Consider the following 19,916-nt stretch of genomic DNA (forward strand, 5'->3'; position numbering starts at 1 on the left):
CCTCCAAGCCCACCCAAAGCTTTTCCAGCAAGGTGTCCTCCCTGTTGGATCTCCCTTACTGTGCAAGACCGCTCACTTCAAATAAGCTTTCTGTGACCCATCAAGACTCAGAATTGTCATGTACATAAATATTGATTGATCTATGCAATATTTATATTGTACTGAGTTATATATATATGCAATATACAACTGACCCCAGCAGTGTGAATGTAGCAGTGTGTATATATCCCACTGGCTGTATAGAGCTGCCTTATAGACATCTGGCTGTCTCAGGTATCTGAATTACGTGTCTCAGATACAGATCTCAGTTACTGATGAGGGCAGGAAGCACCGCCCGTGCCTGAGCAGCGGTCCCGCTGCTGTCTGTCTCTCCGACAGTGGGTGGCACTGTACAATCAAAATATCTTCGCTTTCCCTTTATTCCACTATCTTCAATTTTCAGCCCCGTAGGGTTTTAGCCCTCTGGTTTCAGAGGGTCAGTGAACAGGGGGTTCACACCGGCACCATCTCGAATCAGGTTCATCAGAGGGGAACTGGAGAATGGTTCCCTAAAAAACCAGGATTGGTAACGCTAGTCCGAAGGCTGAACTCAGTTTGAGTTATGCTCTTCATCGCTTCTCTTATCATTTAAGGAGCAATAAGTATTTATTAGGACAAATCGAGTAAGGTTGCTAATTTTTTGCCTCCTTTTATGGAAAAACAGAGAATAATTGCTGGTCCACTTGTCAGGATGGTGTTATTTTGTGACACTCTCCCTCCTACATATAACCTCAAAATATTGAGACTCGGTGTTGTGACTTGCTCTTGATAACAAAAGATGCAGAACCTGATTTGCATCTGTTGCAATAATTTTTATTTGTGTTGCTTTTCTGTTAGAGATGCAAGGGAGATACTTGGGTCTGACTTCCATCTGCCCTAGGACTTTCTCATCAGCAAGCTCTCCCTAATTAACTTTCATTGCAAAACTTCTGCCAAACTGAACTGACCTCAGTGGAACAACAGTGAGGTGGTGTGGTCTGTGAGTCCCTGAGTGATGGTACAGTCACGTTTATTATGAGGGAAAATGACACACAAACGTTTGCCCAGATTGCTGGGCTCCCCAGGAGCACAGAGTGCTGGAACCTGTATGAAAATGATGTTCTCAAAAAAATTAATAACGTTTTTGTGATATTAGCAAGCCCTGAGTTACATGGCAAGCTGTATTTAAAAGCTGAATGGATTTTTTAACCTAAACCACAACCTGGGCAGGGAAACAATGGGATGCTAAGGGAGCAATGAGAAAACAACTGTGTGTTCCTGACAAAAATAGAGAATTTCCCAACAACTCAGAGGAAGACCCAGTTTGAAGGTGGCCCATGCACCAGAGTAAAATCCAGTGTGTCATGTCGGGTGTATTCCAAACCAGAGTTCCTCAGGCAGAGGCTGGTGAGTCATTTCCCAGTGACAGATACGCTATACCAGGAGGTGTCACTGTCTCCTGCCTCTGCTCTGTGTGCCTGCGAGGGGCTCATGGTAGCAGCTGCTCAGAACTGGCAGTTGGGACTCAGGGCTCTATTCAGTGGAAAGTTGCCCCTGCTTTAAGCAGAGAAATAGGACCAGCTTTGGGACAACAGCAGCATGGTCCATGTAGAAAAGCAGCAAGGTTTATAGAGGTCAGTAGGGGAATTACAACTTCTATTTAGTTTTTCAAATAGAAAAAACATCCATACAAGTCCTGGGCTCACTGTAATGAAAATGACCCCTAAATATGAGCAAAATTCTTCACTGAGGCAGCCCAAGTAATGTGGTACCCTGGTGAATTCAGAGTGATGGAGGGTTTGTAAGGCAACATTGCATCATCTGCCTGGATGGTATTTTACACCAGGGCCCTCCAATCTCTGTCAGTCTCGGCCAGCTCAACTTCCCTGAATAAAAAGAGACCCCAGTTGAGGAAACTGGAAGACAGACATCTTCACAGCCCAAAAAATGTTCTATGACACCGGGATCTGCTGGTTGTGTCCGCAGCACCTCGGGCTCAGTTCAGGGGTCAGGCTGTGCCCAGCCTGGCATGCTGACTCTGTGGGCACATCCAACAGCAAGGATGTAAGTCATGCCTGGGAGATAAAATGCAAACAAAGTGAGTCTACAAACTGGAAATGCTCAGTGTCACATGATGGGGTCTGTGCTGGCACTGGCAAACAGGAGGGCTTAGGGGGTGATTTAGGGTCAAGCTTCCCTTCATAAAGACAGCACTCCGAGGACTGCAGAAAGCTGTAGTTTACTTTGGAGTTATGTAGCAGCTAATCATTCTCCTAGATGTTTGGAGGAAGTCTTTGGGAGAATAACAGTGCTTCTTTTGAGTGTCCAGAGAAAAGACTTTCACAGCATTCAGAAACCCATTCCCTACATGCAGGGTGAGTAGCAATGGTCATCAAATCCCCCTGAAGTGCAGTGAGAGGCTTGGGCAAGCACATGCAGGGTTGCTGCAACACAGTGGATGGCCATTGCAGACCCCAAATGAGCTAAACCAGCAAAGGACACAACCATGCTGGGAGGGTGCTGCATTTTCCAGCACCAGAGGAGGCCTCTTTGGCAACTGCAAAGCACACTCCACGTTTGCAGGCCACCTCAAGGGATGATGGCTTCTATGATGCTGGTCCCTGAGGAATCCCAAACACTCTGTGCTGTGTATCTGTGTGTGTCTCCTTTCACAGTCATACCCTGCTCTTCTTTAGTTTAAAGTGAATGACTCCATGGACTTTAAGGCAGCACTTGAGATCCTCTAGAGCCTATGCAGAAGCCTGGTGTGTAGTTCTAGCCCAGTCTGGCTTCAGAGACCAGTGGGTTTACACCAGTTCATCCTTGCTAGGGGCTTTCTCAGCCTGTGTGCTGACAGCAATGCCATATGTTCTAGTGTAGCTCCAGCAAGATTCATTTTACTGGGACTGGATGGGAGAACAAGGGGCTCTTGTCCCAGGGGAGGTGTCTGGGTGTGAGAAAATGCAGTTTCCCCAAGCCACGCTGACTTTGTGCACCTCAGCATCTGAACTGGTGAAGGCATCAATTGTCAGCCTCACTGCTCCATTTTGCAAAGGCCTTGGCTTTGCAGATGCCTTGGGGCTCAGGGGTACCAATCACATCGGCCAGACCTTCACCCTCTCCTTCACAGCACATTCTATGCTTGGATGGGCAGTGATACCCCCAGGTGACATCACCTGCTGCTGTGGGCGTTGCTGTCATTGTGGTGTGTTTTTTTCTACACATGCTGGTGGAAAAGCTGAACTGCGCTTGTAGTGAAATCTGTGAGGTATTATGGAAAATCAGGAATGCCAACCATGGTTCTGTCATCTGGGCCAGAGCCTGGAGTTTCTTGTAGGCTTCTGGAGTTTCTCCTAAGATCATCCCCACCAGACCCCAATGGGAGTAGAACTTCATTGCCCAAGGACTGTCCCCATCTTTCCCTTCCCACACAGCATGTGCCTCAGTTTCTCATGCTTTGAGGAAATTAAATTCTGCCTATGCAGCTGAGAAAGGTCGAGCTTTGCCCAGGCTTGTGCTTGTCCAGTACCCACACAGGCTGCAGTAGCTGGGGAAAGTCCAAGGCTGAAGCCCTGGGCTCAGACTTGTCCACCCGACTTCGCTCACTGTTGCTCCTCATCATGCCAAGTGTGGAAATGATGGTTAATGTGGCAGAGTCACAGCCCTGGCCTGAAGGACCTGCCATCCACAAGATGCCCTTCTCATTACATGATTTAAGTCAGGGTCATTTAATGAGAAGCATTTTGCCTTGTTTTATCTCAGTCTGATGCCTTGATGGGACTGGTGGGAGGTTTGCTCCAGTGTCTCATCCATGAGCCAGAGGCTCTCAGAAGTGGCCTTGGCTTTTCTCAGATTAATTGGCTTGTGACTCACAAACTTGTGCTTTACTTTTAGATGAGAGAGAGAGATAGAGAAAGGATGGGTAAATAGGCAGATTGGTGCAAGTTTCATCCCAGGTTCCGCAAATTGCTTTAGTACATCAGACATGTTACTAGTGGGCTTTAGACATGAAACTCCTGCCTGCTCCTCAATTAACCCTTTCCTTTGAGCAGAAAATGAAAGGATTTAATCTCCTCATCAGGATCAAAACACAGTGCTAGGAAGGTGAAATGACTCCTCATCCTCATGTGCTGTGGGGGCCTGAGAAGCAGGATGACCATCCCAAGTGTACAGGGCTCCATCACAGCATTCCATGTGTCTGGGGCACTGCTGGGTTTGCCCAGAAACCCTGCACCAAAATCTGTAGCATTTCCCACCAGCTTCCCCAAATGCCTGAGATCTGGAGGAGGAAACTCTACATGAAGTAGGTTGGATATCAGGAAGAAGTTCTTTACAGAGAGAGTGGTCAGGCATTGGAATGGACTGCCCAGGGAGGTGGTGGATTTTCTGACCCTGGAGGTTTTTAAGGTGAGACTGGACGTGGCACTGAGTGCCATGATCTAGTAATCAAAGTGGGGTTGGATTCAGGGTTGAACTTGATGATCTTGGAGGTCTCTTCCAACCCAACTGATTCTATGATTCTAAGTAACCAGCTGCAGGGAGGGCTAAGGAAGGGACCATCAACAGGAACTGGGTAAAACTGTCCCATATCCCCTTGGTGCTGGATATCTGCTTCACACACAGGGAATGATCAGCTCCCCAGAAAGGCTAAAAGACAATTGCTGTATTCCTGCTGGCTACAAGAGAGCCAAGAGTACAGCTACATAGCTGGTTGCAACAGTTTAATTACTGAAAATTTGATTTTCTCTGAATGTATTTAGAAATAAAAGTGGTGTTTACCAGTGAGGCTTCTGATATGGTGACAGAAGAAGCTCCTAAGATACTTGTGGGGTTTTCACCTTTGGAATTGGTTTATCTGGTGTTACTGAAAATCTAGGCTATATTTACAGGTTCCCTCCATTGCCAGTTGGAATTAGTTTCCATAGATCCTAGGGAAGGGCTCAGAGTCCTGAATATGGTACTTCTCTGTTTTGGAGTTGGACCTGTGTCCCCTAAGTACGTGTATGTACCCTCACACAAACTAAAACATCCCTTCTTGTTTATCTGGCTCAGCCTCTTGTGAAATACTCCTACCAGATTCTGTGCATTTTCAGCCCAATTGCTCTGAATGTAATTACCCAATCTTGCTAAAACTGTTTCAATGCAATTAGCCAATGCAATTATCCAATAATAGAATAAGTCCAAAAATTAAAAGCAGCAGAAAGAAAACAAAGGGAGGAGAAAAGAAAATAGAGGTATTTGCATCAGGTTTTTTTTTAATTACTTTTCTTGTTTGACATTATGGAGGGAACAACCCTCTCCAGCCAGAACAAGATTGGTTTCAAACTGGAAAAAAACCCAGCCCGGCCTCGTCACTAGAATTCATTCTTTGTAAACAGTTTTCCATCTGAAAATGCTAACACAGGGAAGGTTTTGTGCCATCTTCCCTGAGGTTCTTTTTAGTGCCCTGGAGGCACATCAGAGATGGTGTTGCCCTGTTCCACATGAGTGGGATCAACAGTGGTCAATGTCCTGTGAAGAAAAATGCATCCAGAACCTGCTGGAGCTGGCTGGTGATGCTCTCCTGTGAAGGACTCTGAGCCCTGGTGATGTCCTTGTGTTCCTGGAGGAAACATTTGGGGATGTAGTGGGAACATTGGTCCAAAGAGTACAGGCAGATGCTGTGCCATGCATAGCAGCAACTCAAAGGTTTGCACTCTTCTTCACCCAAAATGGCATTTCCAAGAACATCCTATAGTCACTGACTCAGTCTTCACTGAGAGGCCCTGAGTTTGAGGGCTATTGGTCAGCCCAGACTCTTTCCTTGCTGATTCCTCACTATTTTATGCACCCTGTGAACAGCCACATTAAACTTCCAGACACCAAATTAACACAACTCTCCCAACTCACTAACGGAGGTTATAAGCCAGCTGAACAAGTCAAGACTTACTTCTATGCATTCACTTTTCATTCTTCATTTCACTAATTAAGCAAGAAACCTGGGTCATAAATTAGTATGATTAAAGCAAATTAAGCAGTGTAGAATACATTCTTAACTGAGCAGATCATATAACTGTGCAGATCAGAGGTCGCTCCATCTGTACTTGTTTGCTCAGCCCACTCCGGACAAAGTCCTAGCAGATTTTGAGCATTTAATTGTCAACTCTTCATTTTTTATGGTTCACTGCTTGCAAGCCCACAGATTGCACAGACATCAAGAGACAAAGGGCCAAATCCTGCCCCATCCTGTCCCACTGGGAATGAACTGAATCAACAAGACAGGCGAGTGTGCTGCCGAGGGTGGGACATGGCTGTGCCCGGCCACTCATGCTGCACTTTGGACTGAACAGAAGGAGGATGAAGTGGTGTTTTACCATGGAGAAGTTTCCTACCTTGCAAGACCCACCATACTGACCTCCTGCCCCATCAGCTTCCCCTCTTCAGCTCAGTCCGGATCTCAAAATTTTCCCTGAACACTTTCTTTGGCTCTTTCCTGCTGGGAGCAAGCGGTGGCCAGTCTCTCGTCACGGGGCTCATGGTGATAATTCATCCTTGTGCAGGTCCTGGAGTGCCCTGGCTGCTCCCTTGTCTTTCTGCTCAGCACCAGCATTCAGGGAATCAATACTGCCCAGCCACCACTTGCATAAATATGCTGCAGCACTGGAAGTATCTGAGCTCTTCCTGGCAGCACACATGGTCCCCTAGAGAAGAAATTATGTTCCCTCATCATCATCTAATTTTGAGGAGGGAAGCCAGGATGGTCAAAGTGATCTGTAATCCCATCTCAGCCATGCATCTCCGTGTTGCACTGGGGTGAAAATGTCATGAGGCTTTTGGAGGCAAATCTCCAACCCTTCACTAGCTGAGCCCAGCTGAACATCCCCCTTCCTGCCTTGACAGGAGCTGTGGCCCCTGCACAGGTAAGTCAGGATTCGGGATGGATACAGGGAAGGGCAAACCTCCAAACACTGGTATTTTTCTGAGCCCCAAGGGTATAGGTGAGACAGTGCATCTGGTGGCTCGAAGTGGATATTGTTACTGGAATTTGGAATGCCTTTAGGATTAAGCATCATGCAGCGCTCACAGGGCTCCACTTAGCTAACATGTCTGAGCTCTGCCTGAAAATCTGATCTCCTAAAGCTGTCTTTGCATCTCCTTCTTTCTTTTCTGATTCTTTTCATCCTAGCCAGTTGTAACATGCATCTCCCTGTTACGTTCTTCAGATGTGCTGCTCTGTTTTTACTTGAACTAAATAATTTTCTGTGCCCTTTCCCAGCATTCGCCCTTCCCCCAAATTCCTGGCACAGGCAGTTTGTTTTCTATGGTTCTGCTTCAGCTGAGTTTGGTTATTGAGTGTTCTTTCTTCTTTCCAGAGAGAATCCTGGTCCAGCCTCTGAGCTGCTTTTCCAACATGAAGTGTTTTCATGTCTTTCCTTTCTTCCACTCCAAGAAGATATAGTGGTATCCTCAAAAAAAGTAGCAGTAATCTTTGATATCCCTACTTCTGGCCCATTTTCTAGGTTCATAAGGTTTATTTAATGGTGCTGTGTATGGGTATATGTTTACCTGTTGATTCCCTCACAACTTGAACTGATTGACCAAATTTAATGAAGGTGGACGGGGAGTTAGAGGGCTCAAAGACTTCAAGTTCTGCAGTCTTGTGAGTGAGCAAACAAGGAATATGCTCTGTGTTCTCCAGCCAAAGGGCAGAATAGACACTGAGTTTGGGGCTAAAAGCTCAAAAATATTACCCAAAGAGCTCCAGTACAAAAAGCAAATGAAGAACATGCACTTACTTTTTTCTTTTAAACCTCATGCTTTTTAAATCATAAAGTCTCATGATTTTATAGGGACCAGACTCATGACTTTTAAAGCCTTGGGTATGGAAGCAGACATGTTGGAGCCTCCTTGCAGCCAAGAGTAGACAACAGACCATCTCAAACCCTTGAGGGTACTGCCTTACCTCTTCCTTCATGCTGGTTCCTGGCCAAGACATTCCTAGAGGAAGGAAAAACTGACTACCAGCCTGGAGCTATGCTATTGCCTCCCAATATGTGGTACAGGAGGGGACAGCATGGGACAAAGAAGATCAAAGAGCAGGAAGTACTGTGTAACCATGGGCAAGTCTCTTGACCTCCCTATGCCTCCTCCTCACCCTGCAGAAACCTTTGATGGGGTGGATTTTTCCCTGATGTGTCTGTACAGCACCTACGACTACAGGGCTCCGAGCAGGTTAAGCCTTCAGAAAGGGACTGCATCAGGTCCTAAAATGTAATAGTTACAGGCACATCAGTCTCATTCAAGAGTCACAGGGTCAGCTTCACCATGGACAGCCCAGCTTGTAGGAGTCTTTGCTCAGGGTCTTTGTTTCTGGGAGGGGTTCCCCTTTGCTAGGGTTTGTCTCACAGACACTCATCTCAAGCAACACTGAGATGGAGAATAAGAAAGAAGTGTAAGAGCGGGTGGAAAGGAAGACAGAAACTAGAAGAGAAAAAGCAGGAGACACCTCTCCTGTCTGTCAGAACAGGTAGTTGCTGATTCAGAGCAAAATATTCCCTTTGGAAGACCGAATGGCCTCCCTAGCCTCATTTCCTGTGTGTGCAGACCCTGCACAAGCAACCAGCAACCAGGAGAAGGTTGGCATTGCTCCCTGCTGAGGAGCATGGCTGAAAACTGCCCCTTTTGCTTCCTTTGGGTAGATAAGTCACCCCCTGTAAAGGTCTGATAACTGAGGGGAAGTTTCTCCAGAAAGTGCATTTGCCTTCGATCCTAACTGTGTTTGGCTGTGATATGGGCATTTTATCTACAGTTCCCACGCGAAGAACCCCCCTGAGCTGTAACCCAGCTTCTCCCTCCCCACAGACAGCTATTTACAGCATTTCAATGGGTAGGCCAGAAACGACTCCATGTCCAGAATTGCCTCTGCCAAAGGAAGGAGACAGGGGTCTTTGCAAAAGGCTTTAATAATCTTCCTGTTGCTCTGGCTGGCAGCTTTCGGCATTTATCCCACATTCTTCAGTAGCCCTTTCCTTAGCAATGAATAGGCTTTTAGCACACTCTCATAATGGTTTCTTTTCCTGTAGCACTCAGAAAAAGCTTTCAGCCTGCTCCAGCTGCCGCCTCTGCTGCCTTTCCTTGTCCACCAGAAAGATGTGGTGGCTCTGCTCAGCATATCCTCTGCTGCCAATAGAGCCACTCTTCCACCTCTGCAAAAGCTTGGCATGTAAGCAAGGGGTGGAGGATGGCTTTGCCTCCCTTCATTTTCCTTAAAGCTCCTCAGCAAGCTGTGTTAGGACCTCTTCACCCCCTGAAGAAGTACATGTGTCCCACGGATCAGCAGTCTCAGTGCAGGATCAGGAGGCTTTAGCCTGTGGCTGACACTCTGCTCTGTGGCTGCACCGTGCCAGAAGCTGAACTTGCGCTCTGCGAGGCAGGAGGTCTTAGTTCTGATCTCAGGCAGGTGTAAAGGGCATGCTCTCCCTGTCTGGTTTTTCTCATCCTGGGCTGTTATTCCCAAAACCTGCAGTAACAGGACTGTTACATGGCCACGGTAGTGTGTAATTTACTTTGCATGGTGTGTTGTTGTTTTGTTTTGCCTGGTTTTGATAATGATGCTGCTTCATTAGGGAACTAAAATTGCTTTAGGTCAGGATCATAAAGGGGCACTTGGAGCTCCCAGCAGTTCTCACATACCTACAGTAGCCTAGACAGCTTTGAAAATTGTACAGTAGATACTGTAAGCTCAGATTCTCAAAGGTTTTGAGATCAATGAGAACTACAACCCAGAAAAACATCAGGTACCTATGTACTTTTCTAGGTTTAGCTAAGAAATGCATTTGAAACTGTGGGCTTCAGCTGCCAAACACTCATTCTCCATGATGCAAACAAGATGGGAGAGATAAGCAATGCAACTCAACTATGTATTTACCATTTTCTTTAGATATATGTGACTCCCCTGTATTTCCACATATTTTTATGTCTCTTTTCAGGATTAAAGAGAAAATCTGCATCCCTCCTTTCTCCCATATTAGGAGAACTACTTTGTGATTCACACAGAGAGTTGGGACAACAGTAAACACAAGATAAGTGTTAGTCTGGTACATTGGCTCATGCCCTGCGAGATGTGTCTCTAACTGACTCCATCCATATATCCCTCATGAACAGCTCTTGATTCCAGCCTGCAATTTCACTGAAATTTTTCTGAAGCTGGAAATCTCACAGGAAGTGTATTTCTGTGAGTTTCGGCAAAATAGGCAGGTTGGCTGAAGAGACATGTCCACTGAGGAGCTGTTTGAGGAGCTGTCTCTCAGCAGAAATTGCTGGACTCACAGTCTCAGAGACCCACAGCCTCATTAGACTCATGAGCATAATAACATCTCCTGAGCCTGAATGCCAAATTCCCTTCCTTGCAAAGGAGGGAATTGCACTCAGTGGCTGAACAGCAGCCTTGAAGGGCAGAGGAAAAAGCTGCAAACACCTTCCTAAATCTGTATTCCACAGATTATAGCAAACTTGGCAAGTTTTTAGTGGATGCAGCCCTGGTAGACACCTGTCTCCACCAGGAGAGGCGCAGAGGGTGACAAAAGCATTCAATGAGCTCTGTACAGTACTAATCACACCTCTGGCAAAGAGATGATGGTATTAAAAAAAACCACAGCAGACAAATTTGCACGAGGAAAAGAATGGAAGGCTGTTAAATCCAAAGGACCACATGGAACTATCAAAGTTGCAGATTATGGCATACCTGGGAAGTACTCTCAGAAAATATCACATATTCTTGTTTTACTTGCTCCTATGCTCTTCTTTTCCAGTATGACTGTTCTTAAAGTATTTTTCTATTCTCATAGCCATGGGGGTCTCTAGAGCTGCAGTTACTTCTCAGAGATGTGTTTGGACCAAACCTTGGCTCCCACTGCCCCTTGGTGTGGCCACTGTCACACTCCTGCAGCAAGCTGGGGACATGGGAAGACATTCTTACAGGCCAGTGGGCAAAGGGCAGCTGCACAGTCCCCTATATTCCTTGCCAGAAGCTTTGCCATTCCTGTTCAATGTCTTCCCAGTTTACTGTCACCCATAACGAGGGATGCAGTATCATTATCATACTGTAATCAGGGATAAAGTGTATAAGGATAGAGATTCCCTTTGCTGCTTCTAGCTATTGAATCCCAAAGAATGTTCAGAAATTGCTCACACTTTTTTTCCCTTTTCCTCCTAATGTAGCTTTCTTTAGTCTGTTCCACACAGCTGATGTAAATCAAGGCATGTTCTGCTTGTGTATGAATCCTTGAATGCCAGGCAAATCCTCACTTGTCTAACTTACCTCCTGCCAGTGACAAGGCACTCAGTCAACCCACAGCTATCGGAGAAATCAGCAGGCACTTGGAGCACTTGCTAGTTCTTCATTCAAGCATGTTTCCCACAGCTGAAACCCTCCAATCACTTCTCTTGCTTCTTCAGTAGCAAAGCTTCACTGTGAGAGGAGATCACGCAGCTTGTTTTCAGATCAGCCCAGCTTATTTTGAAAAGCCTGACCCTGAATTTCCCCCACCAGCTAGAGGCAATGCCCCCTGCTAGTACAGATTGTCACATATCCAAGATCTTGAACGTCTGTGCTTGTTCTTGCCCTTTTTTCCTGCTTTTCCTTGCTTTATTCTCAAAGAAAAATGTCACAGAGAGCTTATGAAGGAGAAAATTCCATTATTCTTGGGAGGTGATTCAGGGTCCTTCTTTTCCATCAGGTACTGATTTGTTTCTCTTCATGTTTGTATATCATGATGGTTTTGAAAAAGGGAGTAACGCACCCAGTTTTAAATTTATTCCTGTCTCAATATGACTTTGTTTCCAGACCCATCAAAAGAGCCTTAGAGTAAACAAGGTGTGTGTAGGGGTATTATTCTATATTTTTCTTCTTCTTTCTGGTAAAACTGCATGTGCCTTTGGAGGATAAAGTTAAATATTTACCCTAGGTTAACCATCCCTGTCTGCAGAGTTTATATTTTGTTGGAGTTTGGGCAAGCAAGTAGTATTTGCAAAATTCCTTGCCTGCCTCTGCTATTAGAAAATGTGTTTTCAAAGGCCTTTTATTTTCATCCTCAGAATACTTTCAATCAGGCATGAGAACTTACCTAGTCTGAAGAGACTTTAAATTAACATGTGACACTGACAGAATTGTGTTTGGGACTGGGTTATTTCAGCTGCTAGTCAGGAACCTACGTGAAGCAGGACCTGAGGAATATTCTTTGGATCTGTCATCAATGAGGGCCAGGGGGCTTTCCTTCTGTGCTTTTGGATATCTTATAGTCTGGCTCATTCTGACAAGTCCAGGTGACTGTGTGGGGGTGGCTGGTCCTGCATCCAGCTTGCAATGAGGTGAGCAGGGCAGAGCTACTGGAAAGAGCTGGGAAACACATCTCTTGTTCCTCCCAGAGGCAGCCAGAGAACATTCCTGCAATGGGGCTGGAGTCTGTCCAAAGTGCATGGCATCCCAGCCCCAGCAAGTCTTCTTGCCAAGCTAAAGTCTGCATACCAAGGAAGTGCTCTAGGCCTTCCTGCCTCAGCTAGTGTGCTGTGGCTCTTCTGATGAGTTAATTTTGCTTGGTAGACAACAAGGTCTCTCCCATGTTCTTTTCCTGAATTCTCCTTAGCAAAAGACTGCTCTGTAATACAGCCCCTTAGGACACTGTAGGCTGCCCAGAACACCTCCTCTTGGATGTTTGGGAGCATCTTCATTCAAGCTGCTCTTGAAAAACACAAATATACAAAGCAACCTCTTCCTGTCCTCTTTCCTTTCATCTTGCTCCCTCCTCCCCCACCATGACTTTGAGGCATCAGTCTTCAAACTACTTCAAATCAAAGTTGTGGGAGATGGGCTGATTGATGACTTCTCTCTAAGCATACAGAAGTTAGGTCTCCCAAGAATGGAGGGTAAACAGCAGCCAGTCCAGAGGAAGCTCCTGAAAGCTGCAGACAACTTTGTTGGTCTTAAGAAGAGGAAAATAGTGGCAGTGAGATGGAAGGAAGCAGAGGTGGCACAATGGGTGCTCTCTGCACTTCTGCTGCTGTGTGGTTTTCATAGAATCATAGAATCAATTGGGTTGGAAAAGACCTCCGAGATCATCGAGTCCAACCCTTGGTCCAACTCTAGTCCATTTACCAGATCACGGCACTCAGCGCCACGTCCAATCTGCGTTTAAAAATCTCTAGGGATGGTGAATCCACCACCTCTCTGGGCAGGCCATTCCAATGTCTGATTACTCTCTTTGGAAAGAATTTTTTTCTGATCTCCAACTTCAATTTCCCCTGGCAGAGCTTCAGCCCATGCCCCCTTGTCCTATTGCTGAGTGCCTGGGAGAAGAGACCAACCCCCACCTGGCTAGAACTTCCCTTCAGGTAGTTGTAGACAGTGCTGAGGTCACCTCTGAGCCTCCTCTTCTCCAGGCTAAACAACCCCAGCTCCCTCAGCCTCTCCCCACAGGACTTGTGCTCCAGTCCCTTCACCAGCCTTGTTGCTCTTCTCTGGACCCGCTCCAGCCCCTCAATATCCTTTCTGAACTGAGGGGCCCAGAACTGAACACAGTACTCAAGGTGTGGCCTCACCAATGCAGAGTACAGGGGAAGGGTCACTGCCCTGGTCCTGCTGGCCACGCTATTTTTGATACAGGCCAGGATCCCATTGGCCTTCTTGGCCACCTGGGCACACTGTTGGCTCATGTTGAGCTTCCTGTCAATTAGTACCCCTGGGTCCCTTTCTGCCTGGCTGCTCTCCAGCCACTCTGTGCCCAGCCTGTAGCGCTGCATGGGGTTGTTGTGGCCTAAGTGCAGGACCCAGCACTTGGCCTTATTGAACTTCATTCCATTGGAATTTTGTAGGAGATGTGGCCTGACGTGTGCCAAGTGGACATGCACCAGCTGTGAGACTTACGGAGCTGCAAACATCTCTTTGAAAGCCTTCCTCTCCTTCCCTAGCAAACAAATTCAAATCTGATTTCTCTCAGACTTTGTGTCGACCTTCCACAGGTGGGAAAAACCATTACCTTCTTTTCCTAGGGGCATTAGAATTACACATTACATTTCCAGGAGGCAACAGTTAGATCACAGAGATCTCATTCTAAGTGTCCATCCCCTGGATGTGCATCATGATTCTGCTAAAATTTATCAGTAGGAATGGATGAGCAGGAGGGAAAAGGAATTGTAAGCTTTTCCTCTGAGACATCTCGCTATCAACTTCCTTCAACAAAGCAGGAACATTTCTGAGGGAAATGGCTCAAATTAAGTCCTGTACTCTGATTTCTTGGTGATGAAACATAGAGGGGAAGGACCTAATGGCCTTATAGCCATCAAGATTTTTTCATTCCTTCCACTGAGGCTGGAATTTCAAATACCTACCATCAAAAACTGATCAAGCAGAACTTGACTGGAAATCAGCACGACTGGAATTTAACTGGAAATCTTCCTTCTTGGGGCAGTGGTGAAAACTATATTGGCTGTTGCTCACATAAAGCAAAAGGATTATTTTTAAAATTTCATTTTAAAGGAACAGGATTTTTTTCTGGTTGCTTTTTGTTGATGGTGGTGGTGGTTTTGCCTGTTTTTGATCCCTCTCTTGACTTCTGAAGGAAGCGTTGTAGCCCTGTGAAGGTGAAAGCCATGTAAGACAAAAAAAGAATCTTCAAGTCACAATAGGAAAAGTCAAAGTCCCTAATTTAGAAGCACCAGTGGGGTGGACACTGGAAACATGCAGAATCACTCACTGGAAAGGTCCCAAGATCTACAAGAGCTGAAATGAAAACATGACACAATGGATCAGTCAACGATTACTACTGAATAAGCCAGCGGGCTTCAGAGTTAATCATTGCAGCCATCCATGAACTCTCACAGGGTGTGGAAAAACAGTTAGCTTTGCCTTGAACATCTTTGGGATGATGTCCATTTGTATAGTGGGAGGTTCATGTGCTCTCTTGTCTTCTTCTTGACCAAAACATTATTATCTGGAGATATGTCAAGCAAAGAAGGAAAACTGTTTGGATGAGTGTTTGAATAAAAAAATCAAGAGGGGAGGGAAAATAAGAAGGGGACATTGGGAATTTGAATTCTCACAGTGTCATTGACCAGGAAGCTTGAGGCAAGCATCCGTATGTCAAAGTGTTCTTGAAGGGCTGTCTATCACCCAACAGCCTTAGCACAGATTAAAAAACGTTCACTGGGATCTACGATTTTGGAGATGTGTGTTCCTGAAGGTCACCTGGCTGTTCTCATGACACTGCTCTGAGCAAAGTCAGTCCCACAAGGACATGGGGAAATCCTCCAAGAGAGAAGGAGTCTACTGTCAGTTCTGTGCTAACTCTGCAAGTTGTGCTGCTACAAATGAGTTTCCCAAATTAATACGTTGATCAGACTTTCCTGAATTATTCCTCTTGGTTTCAGTTTGCATATGGGAACAGCATCTATGTTCATTGTTTGGTTTTAGGATCTTTTCTCAACTGAAATAGAGAATAGATTTCTATATTTTTGTGTTTATTTTAGGATTTTCTTTTGTAATTTCCCCTTTTCTCTTTCTTTTTTCATTAAGGGGTTAAGGGTTGGACTTGATGATCTTGGAGGTCTCTTTCAACCCAGCTGATTCTATGATTCTATGATTCATGGGTAAATGCAAAGAAAAAAAGGGCAAGACCAGGAGAGAACAGCAGGGAAAAAATGCTAGAAAAAAATGAAGCATGACATTTTCACCAGGAATGTTCTCAGAATATTAATTAAAAATCCATTTTAGAAATGCTTCTGATGGGGAAAGAAACACAAATCTCTTTGCAGAAAAAAATTCAAGCCTGACTTAAAAAGATCCATGAAGCTTTTTTGTTCCTTTTGGAGTTTGTGGAATTGAATGTCTTTAAAAGTGTTTGCAGACACTTATTCTCCTGTTTAATTTAGTCTCTGTTTCCTATCTCTGCTGGTTCCAATTTGATGGAACATTAATTCCCAGAATTCCACAAAGCAAGTGTTACTCAAAGGGAAAATTATCAGGGAAAACAATATCAAATCAATAAGAATATGCCTGGTGTCTTGAGTCAAATTTTAGTGCAAGAGCAAGCTGCAAGTCAAGACTTTGCATCAAGCTCTGAAGTAGATGGTGGCAAACACAATTGCTTATTGGTGGTGTCATTATCTATTTACACATAGACAATTCCCAGAAGCTCCAGCCATGGTGTAGCAATCTTCAGGTCTATCCATAAGACTGGAAAACAGAAAAGAGTCTTATTAAATTAGGATTATTGTCCCATCACACCCTGTCAGTCTCTTTAATTAGTGCAGTCTACTCGAAAAGCAGATGTGTGGCTGGCTGTTTTCACAGTGTGTTTTCTGGTAGGCTGTGCTTTGCTGATGTCAAGGGAATGAACTGAAATGGAGCCCCTGCTCAAGTCCAAACATTGGCTGGAACTCATCGAAGTGGCTGCATGAGCAAGCATGACAGTAGTGCAGCCCTGAGGCCCCAGATTTGAAAGTACCAGGTGCCCTTTATCAGCCCCTTGTATCATCAGAGACAAGGTTTGCTCCTTGGACAACCTGCTTGTGTGATCAGCTGTGGCTCTCAGCCTGGTTCCTCAAGGAAGCATGCTCAGAGTCCGTGTGTCTGTGCCACCCTGACACTGATGGGCCCATGGACCTGCTTTGGCCGCAGGGACTGGGACACAGACACAACCTGTCCTGGTGTGGAGGATGGCTCCTGCCTCCATGAGAGGTTCTAGAGAGAAGAAGGGGACACCAAGGGGACATGCGAACCCCACTGATAGGGACATGTGTGAGCTGTGAAGACACTGAGGGGGACACTGGAGTGACATGTGGGCTGTAAGGACACTGAGGGGGATGTGTGTAAAGCACAGGGACATGGAAGGGATGTGGTTGAACCATGGGGACACCAAGGAGATGTGTGAGCTGCAGGGACACCGAGGAGGCATGTGCGAAATATAGGGATCCTGAGGGGATGTGTATGAACCATGGGATACTGAGGGGAGCACTGGAGGAGGGTGTGTGAGCCATGGGGACACTGAGTGGGACACTGAAGAGACATGTGTGAGCTGTGGGGTCACTGATGGGCATGTGTGAACTATGAGGATCCTGAGGGGATGTGTATAAACCACGAGGATGCTGCAGGGCAACACTGAGGGGACACTGAGGGGACACGTGTGAACTTTGGGACACTGTTGGGGATCTGTGTAAGCTCTGGGGCACCAAGGGGACACTAAGGGAATGTGTGAGCTGTGAGGACCCTGAGGGGATGTTTGAACCACAGGGATGCTGAGGAGGGACACTGAGTGGACACATGTGAGCCAAGAGGACATAGAAGGAGACATTGAGCAGACACGTGTGAGCTTTGGGACACTGGTGGGGATCTGAGTAAACCCTGGGGCCACTGCGGGGGACATGTGTGAGGTGTGGGACACAGGGGGCCACTGAGGGGACATGTGTAAGCTATGAGGACCCTGAGGGGATGTGTATGAAGCACGGGGATATTGAGGGGGGACACTGAGGGGACACGCGTAAGCTCCGGGACGCCGAGGGGATGCTGAGTGCCGTGCGTGAGCCCTGAGGGCACGGGACACTCCCCGCCACCCGCAGGCCGTCCGACTGCGGTCCAGGGGCCGCCAAGAGGTGCCGCCGCGGGGGCGGTGGCGGTGACGGCGACGGCGAGGGGCGGCCCCGGGCCCGGCGGGCGATGGCGGGGCGGGCCGGGGGCACCGCGTTCCTCCCCGGGGCGGGGCCGCCGCCGGCGCTGGGCGGGCGGGGCCGCCCTCAGTCAGTGTCTGCGAGCGCCGCGCAGTAGCGGGACACGAGGAGCGGGCGGCGCGGCGAGCATGGAGCAGGCGGCGGCGGGCGAGGAGAAGGCGGGCCAGGGCCGGAACGGGCATGCGGAGGGTCCGGCGGAGCAGCGGCGCGGCGGCGGGGCCCGGCTGCGGGGCTGCCGCGGGTTCCTGCGGCGCAACGCGCTGGTGCTGCTGACGGTGTCGGGGGTGGTGGCCGGCGTGGCGCTCGGAGCCGCCGTGCGCGGCGCGGCGCTGGGCCCGGCGCAGGTCGCCTACCTGGCTTTCCCCGGGGAGCTGCTGCTGCGGATGCTGCGCATGGTGATCCTGCCGCTCGTGGTCTGCAGCCTGGTGTCGGGCGCCGCCAGCCTGGACACCCGCTCGCTCGGCCGCCTGGGAGGCATCGCGCTCGCCTATTTCCTGGGCACCACGCTGCTCGCCTCCGGCCTCGCTGTCGCCCTCGGCTTCATCGTCCGCCCCGGCGCCGGCGCCTCTGCGCTCAACACCCCCGGGCTGGGGCTCCCGGGCGCGCTGCCCACGAGCAAGGAGACCGTGGACTCCTTCCTCGATCTCGTCAGGTGAGGCCACCCCGCTCCCCCCGCCCTCCCGCCGCTGGAGGATGATGACAGAGCTGGCGATGTTGCACGCTGCGGCCGGCGGCCGGGGAACCCCCCCCCACTCCACCTTCTTATCCTCCTGCTTCTTTTCATCCCCTTTCTCCTCGTCCTGCATCTTCTCCTCGTCCTGCATCTTCTACTCTTCTTCCTCCTTCTTTTCATCCTTCTCCTTCCTATCATCCTCCTCATCCTCCTCATGCCTTCTCCAGAAGCACCTCTCCCTCCCCAGGTACCCGCAGCCCGGCCAGGCCTAGGGCTGCACGGTGCTCTACTTCTTCCCACTTTGTTTTTCGTTTTGCCTGGGAGGCTGCAAGGATGAGTCGAGGCTTGCTCGGAGCTCTGGGTGCCTGGGCCCGTTTTCGGTTCTGCCTGGAGGGAGAGCGGTTCCTGGGTGCTTTACTGCAGGGCAAGGATGGCTTTGCCTGGCACCTTCTCCTGCCCCGCTACCTGTTGTTACCTGTCTCCCACAGGCAGGGCAGGGCTGGGCAGCTCTCCCCATCCATCACACATCTTTTTCTTTTATTCCCCAACATTTCATTCAGCCTCCTCACATAGGTGCTTGCTTACCTCTTGTAGTGCCCTTCCAGAGAGGCGGGCATGGAAATGCAACACTGTATTTCCATCGAGGACATAACCTCAACACTGTACAGTATGAGGACACCCTGTGGGTTCGTGGGCATCTCACCTCTGCACATTGCATCTTGCAAGGACAAGACTCACGTTCCCCAAACTACCTGGAAGCCAGGCTTCCACTTCTAACCAGGTCATAGTAATTTTATCTTTCTTCCTCCTCACAAAGTTGCAACCTTCACTTATTTTTTTTCTCAAAGCCCACGTGCTGTTGAGATCTGTCCAGCTTTTTAAATAAGAGAGGAGCATGCATACAAAGCAGGCAAACATCCAGCTGATGTTTTGAGTATCGGAACTTCAACTGCATTTCCTTGTCCTTTGCACTGATGTGCAAACAGAGGAATAAGGGAGGTGACCTGCATCGCAGCAAAGTGGCTGGAAAGTTGTGCTTAGTGGATATCCTGGTAATTAAAAAGCTAAGTGAGGGATTTTCGTTTGGACTGCTTGCTTTGTTTTTATGAGCTCAGTTTTTCAGATGAGAGACTTTTTTTTGCTGTGTCCGGGTAAGTGGATGTAGCAACAAAAGATAAAAAGAGTTTCTTAAAAAAACCCCTCAAACCCAGAACTGTATTTACAAATTCAGGTTAATGTCCTTTTCTTCCCCAGAGAGAAGTATGTTCCCTTTGGACTGAAAGTAAGTCTGGTTTGTTCCATTGGCAGCCATGCACTTAGTGTCCTCAGATCACCTCTCTTAACTAACTATTAAGGATCTCTCTTCAGGACTAGCAATTCCTGACAGCATGTTAAGAAGGAATAACAGGGAGTAGATGGTCTGGCTGTGAAGGTGACATGGAGTTCAATGGAGGTGTAGGCAGGTGAAGGAAGATTTCAAAAAAAGGAGTCAGCACACCAGGGAGAGTTGGGAAGATGACTGTAGTGG

At 47.7% G+C, this 19,916-nt stretch overlaps 1 protein-coding gene across 1 annotated transcript in view; it reads left to right on the top strand.

The window, feature by feature from the left end:
- The first annotated feature begins 17,800 nt into the window (after positions 1-17,800).
- The window catches only part of SLC1A4 (solute carrier family 1 member 4), a 34,762-nt gene continuing 32,646 nt past the window's right edge, over positions 17,801-19,916 (top strand). Inside the window, exon 1 of the mRNA XM_071582075.1 lies at positions 17,801-18,367. Within this exon, the coding sequence (XP_071438176.1) occupies positions 17,844-18,367 (524 nt within the window). The 5' untranslated portion in view covers positions 17,801-17,843. The remainder of the gene's footprint in view (positions 18,368-19,916) is intronic.

This window comes from Pithys albifrons, chromosome 2 (genome assembly GCF_047495875.1).
Source record: "Pithys albifrons albifrons isolate INPA30051 chromosome 2, PitAlb_v1, whole genome shotgun sequence".
In the NCBI taxonomy this organism is placed as follows: domain Eukaryota; kingdom Metazoa; phylum Chordata; class Aves; order Passeriformes; family Thamnophilidae; genus Pithys; species Pithys albifrons.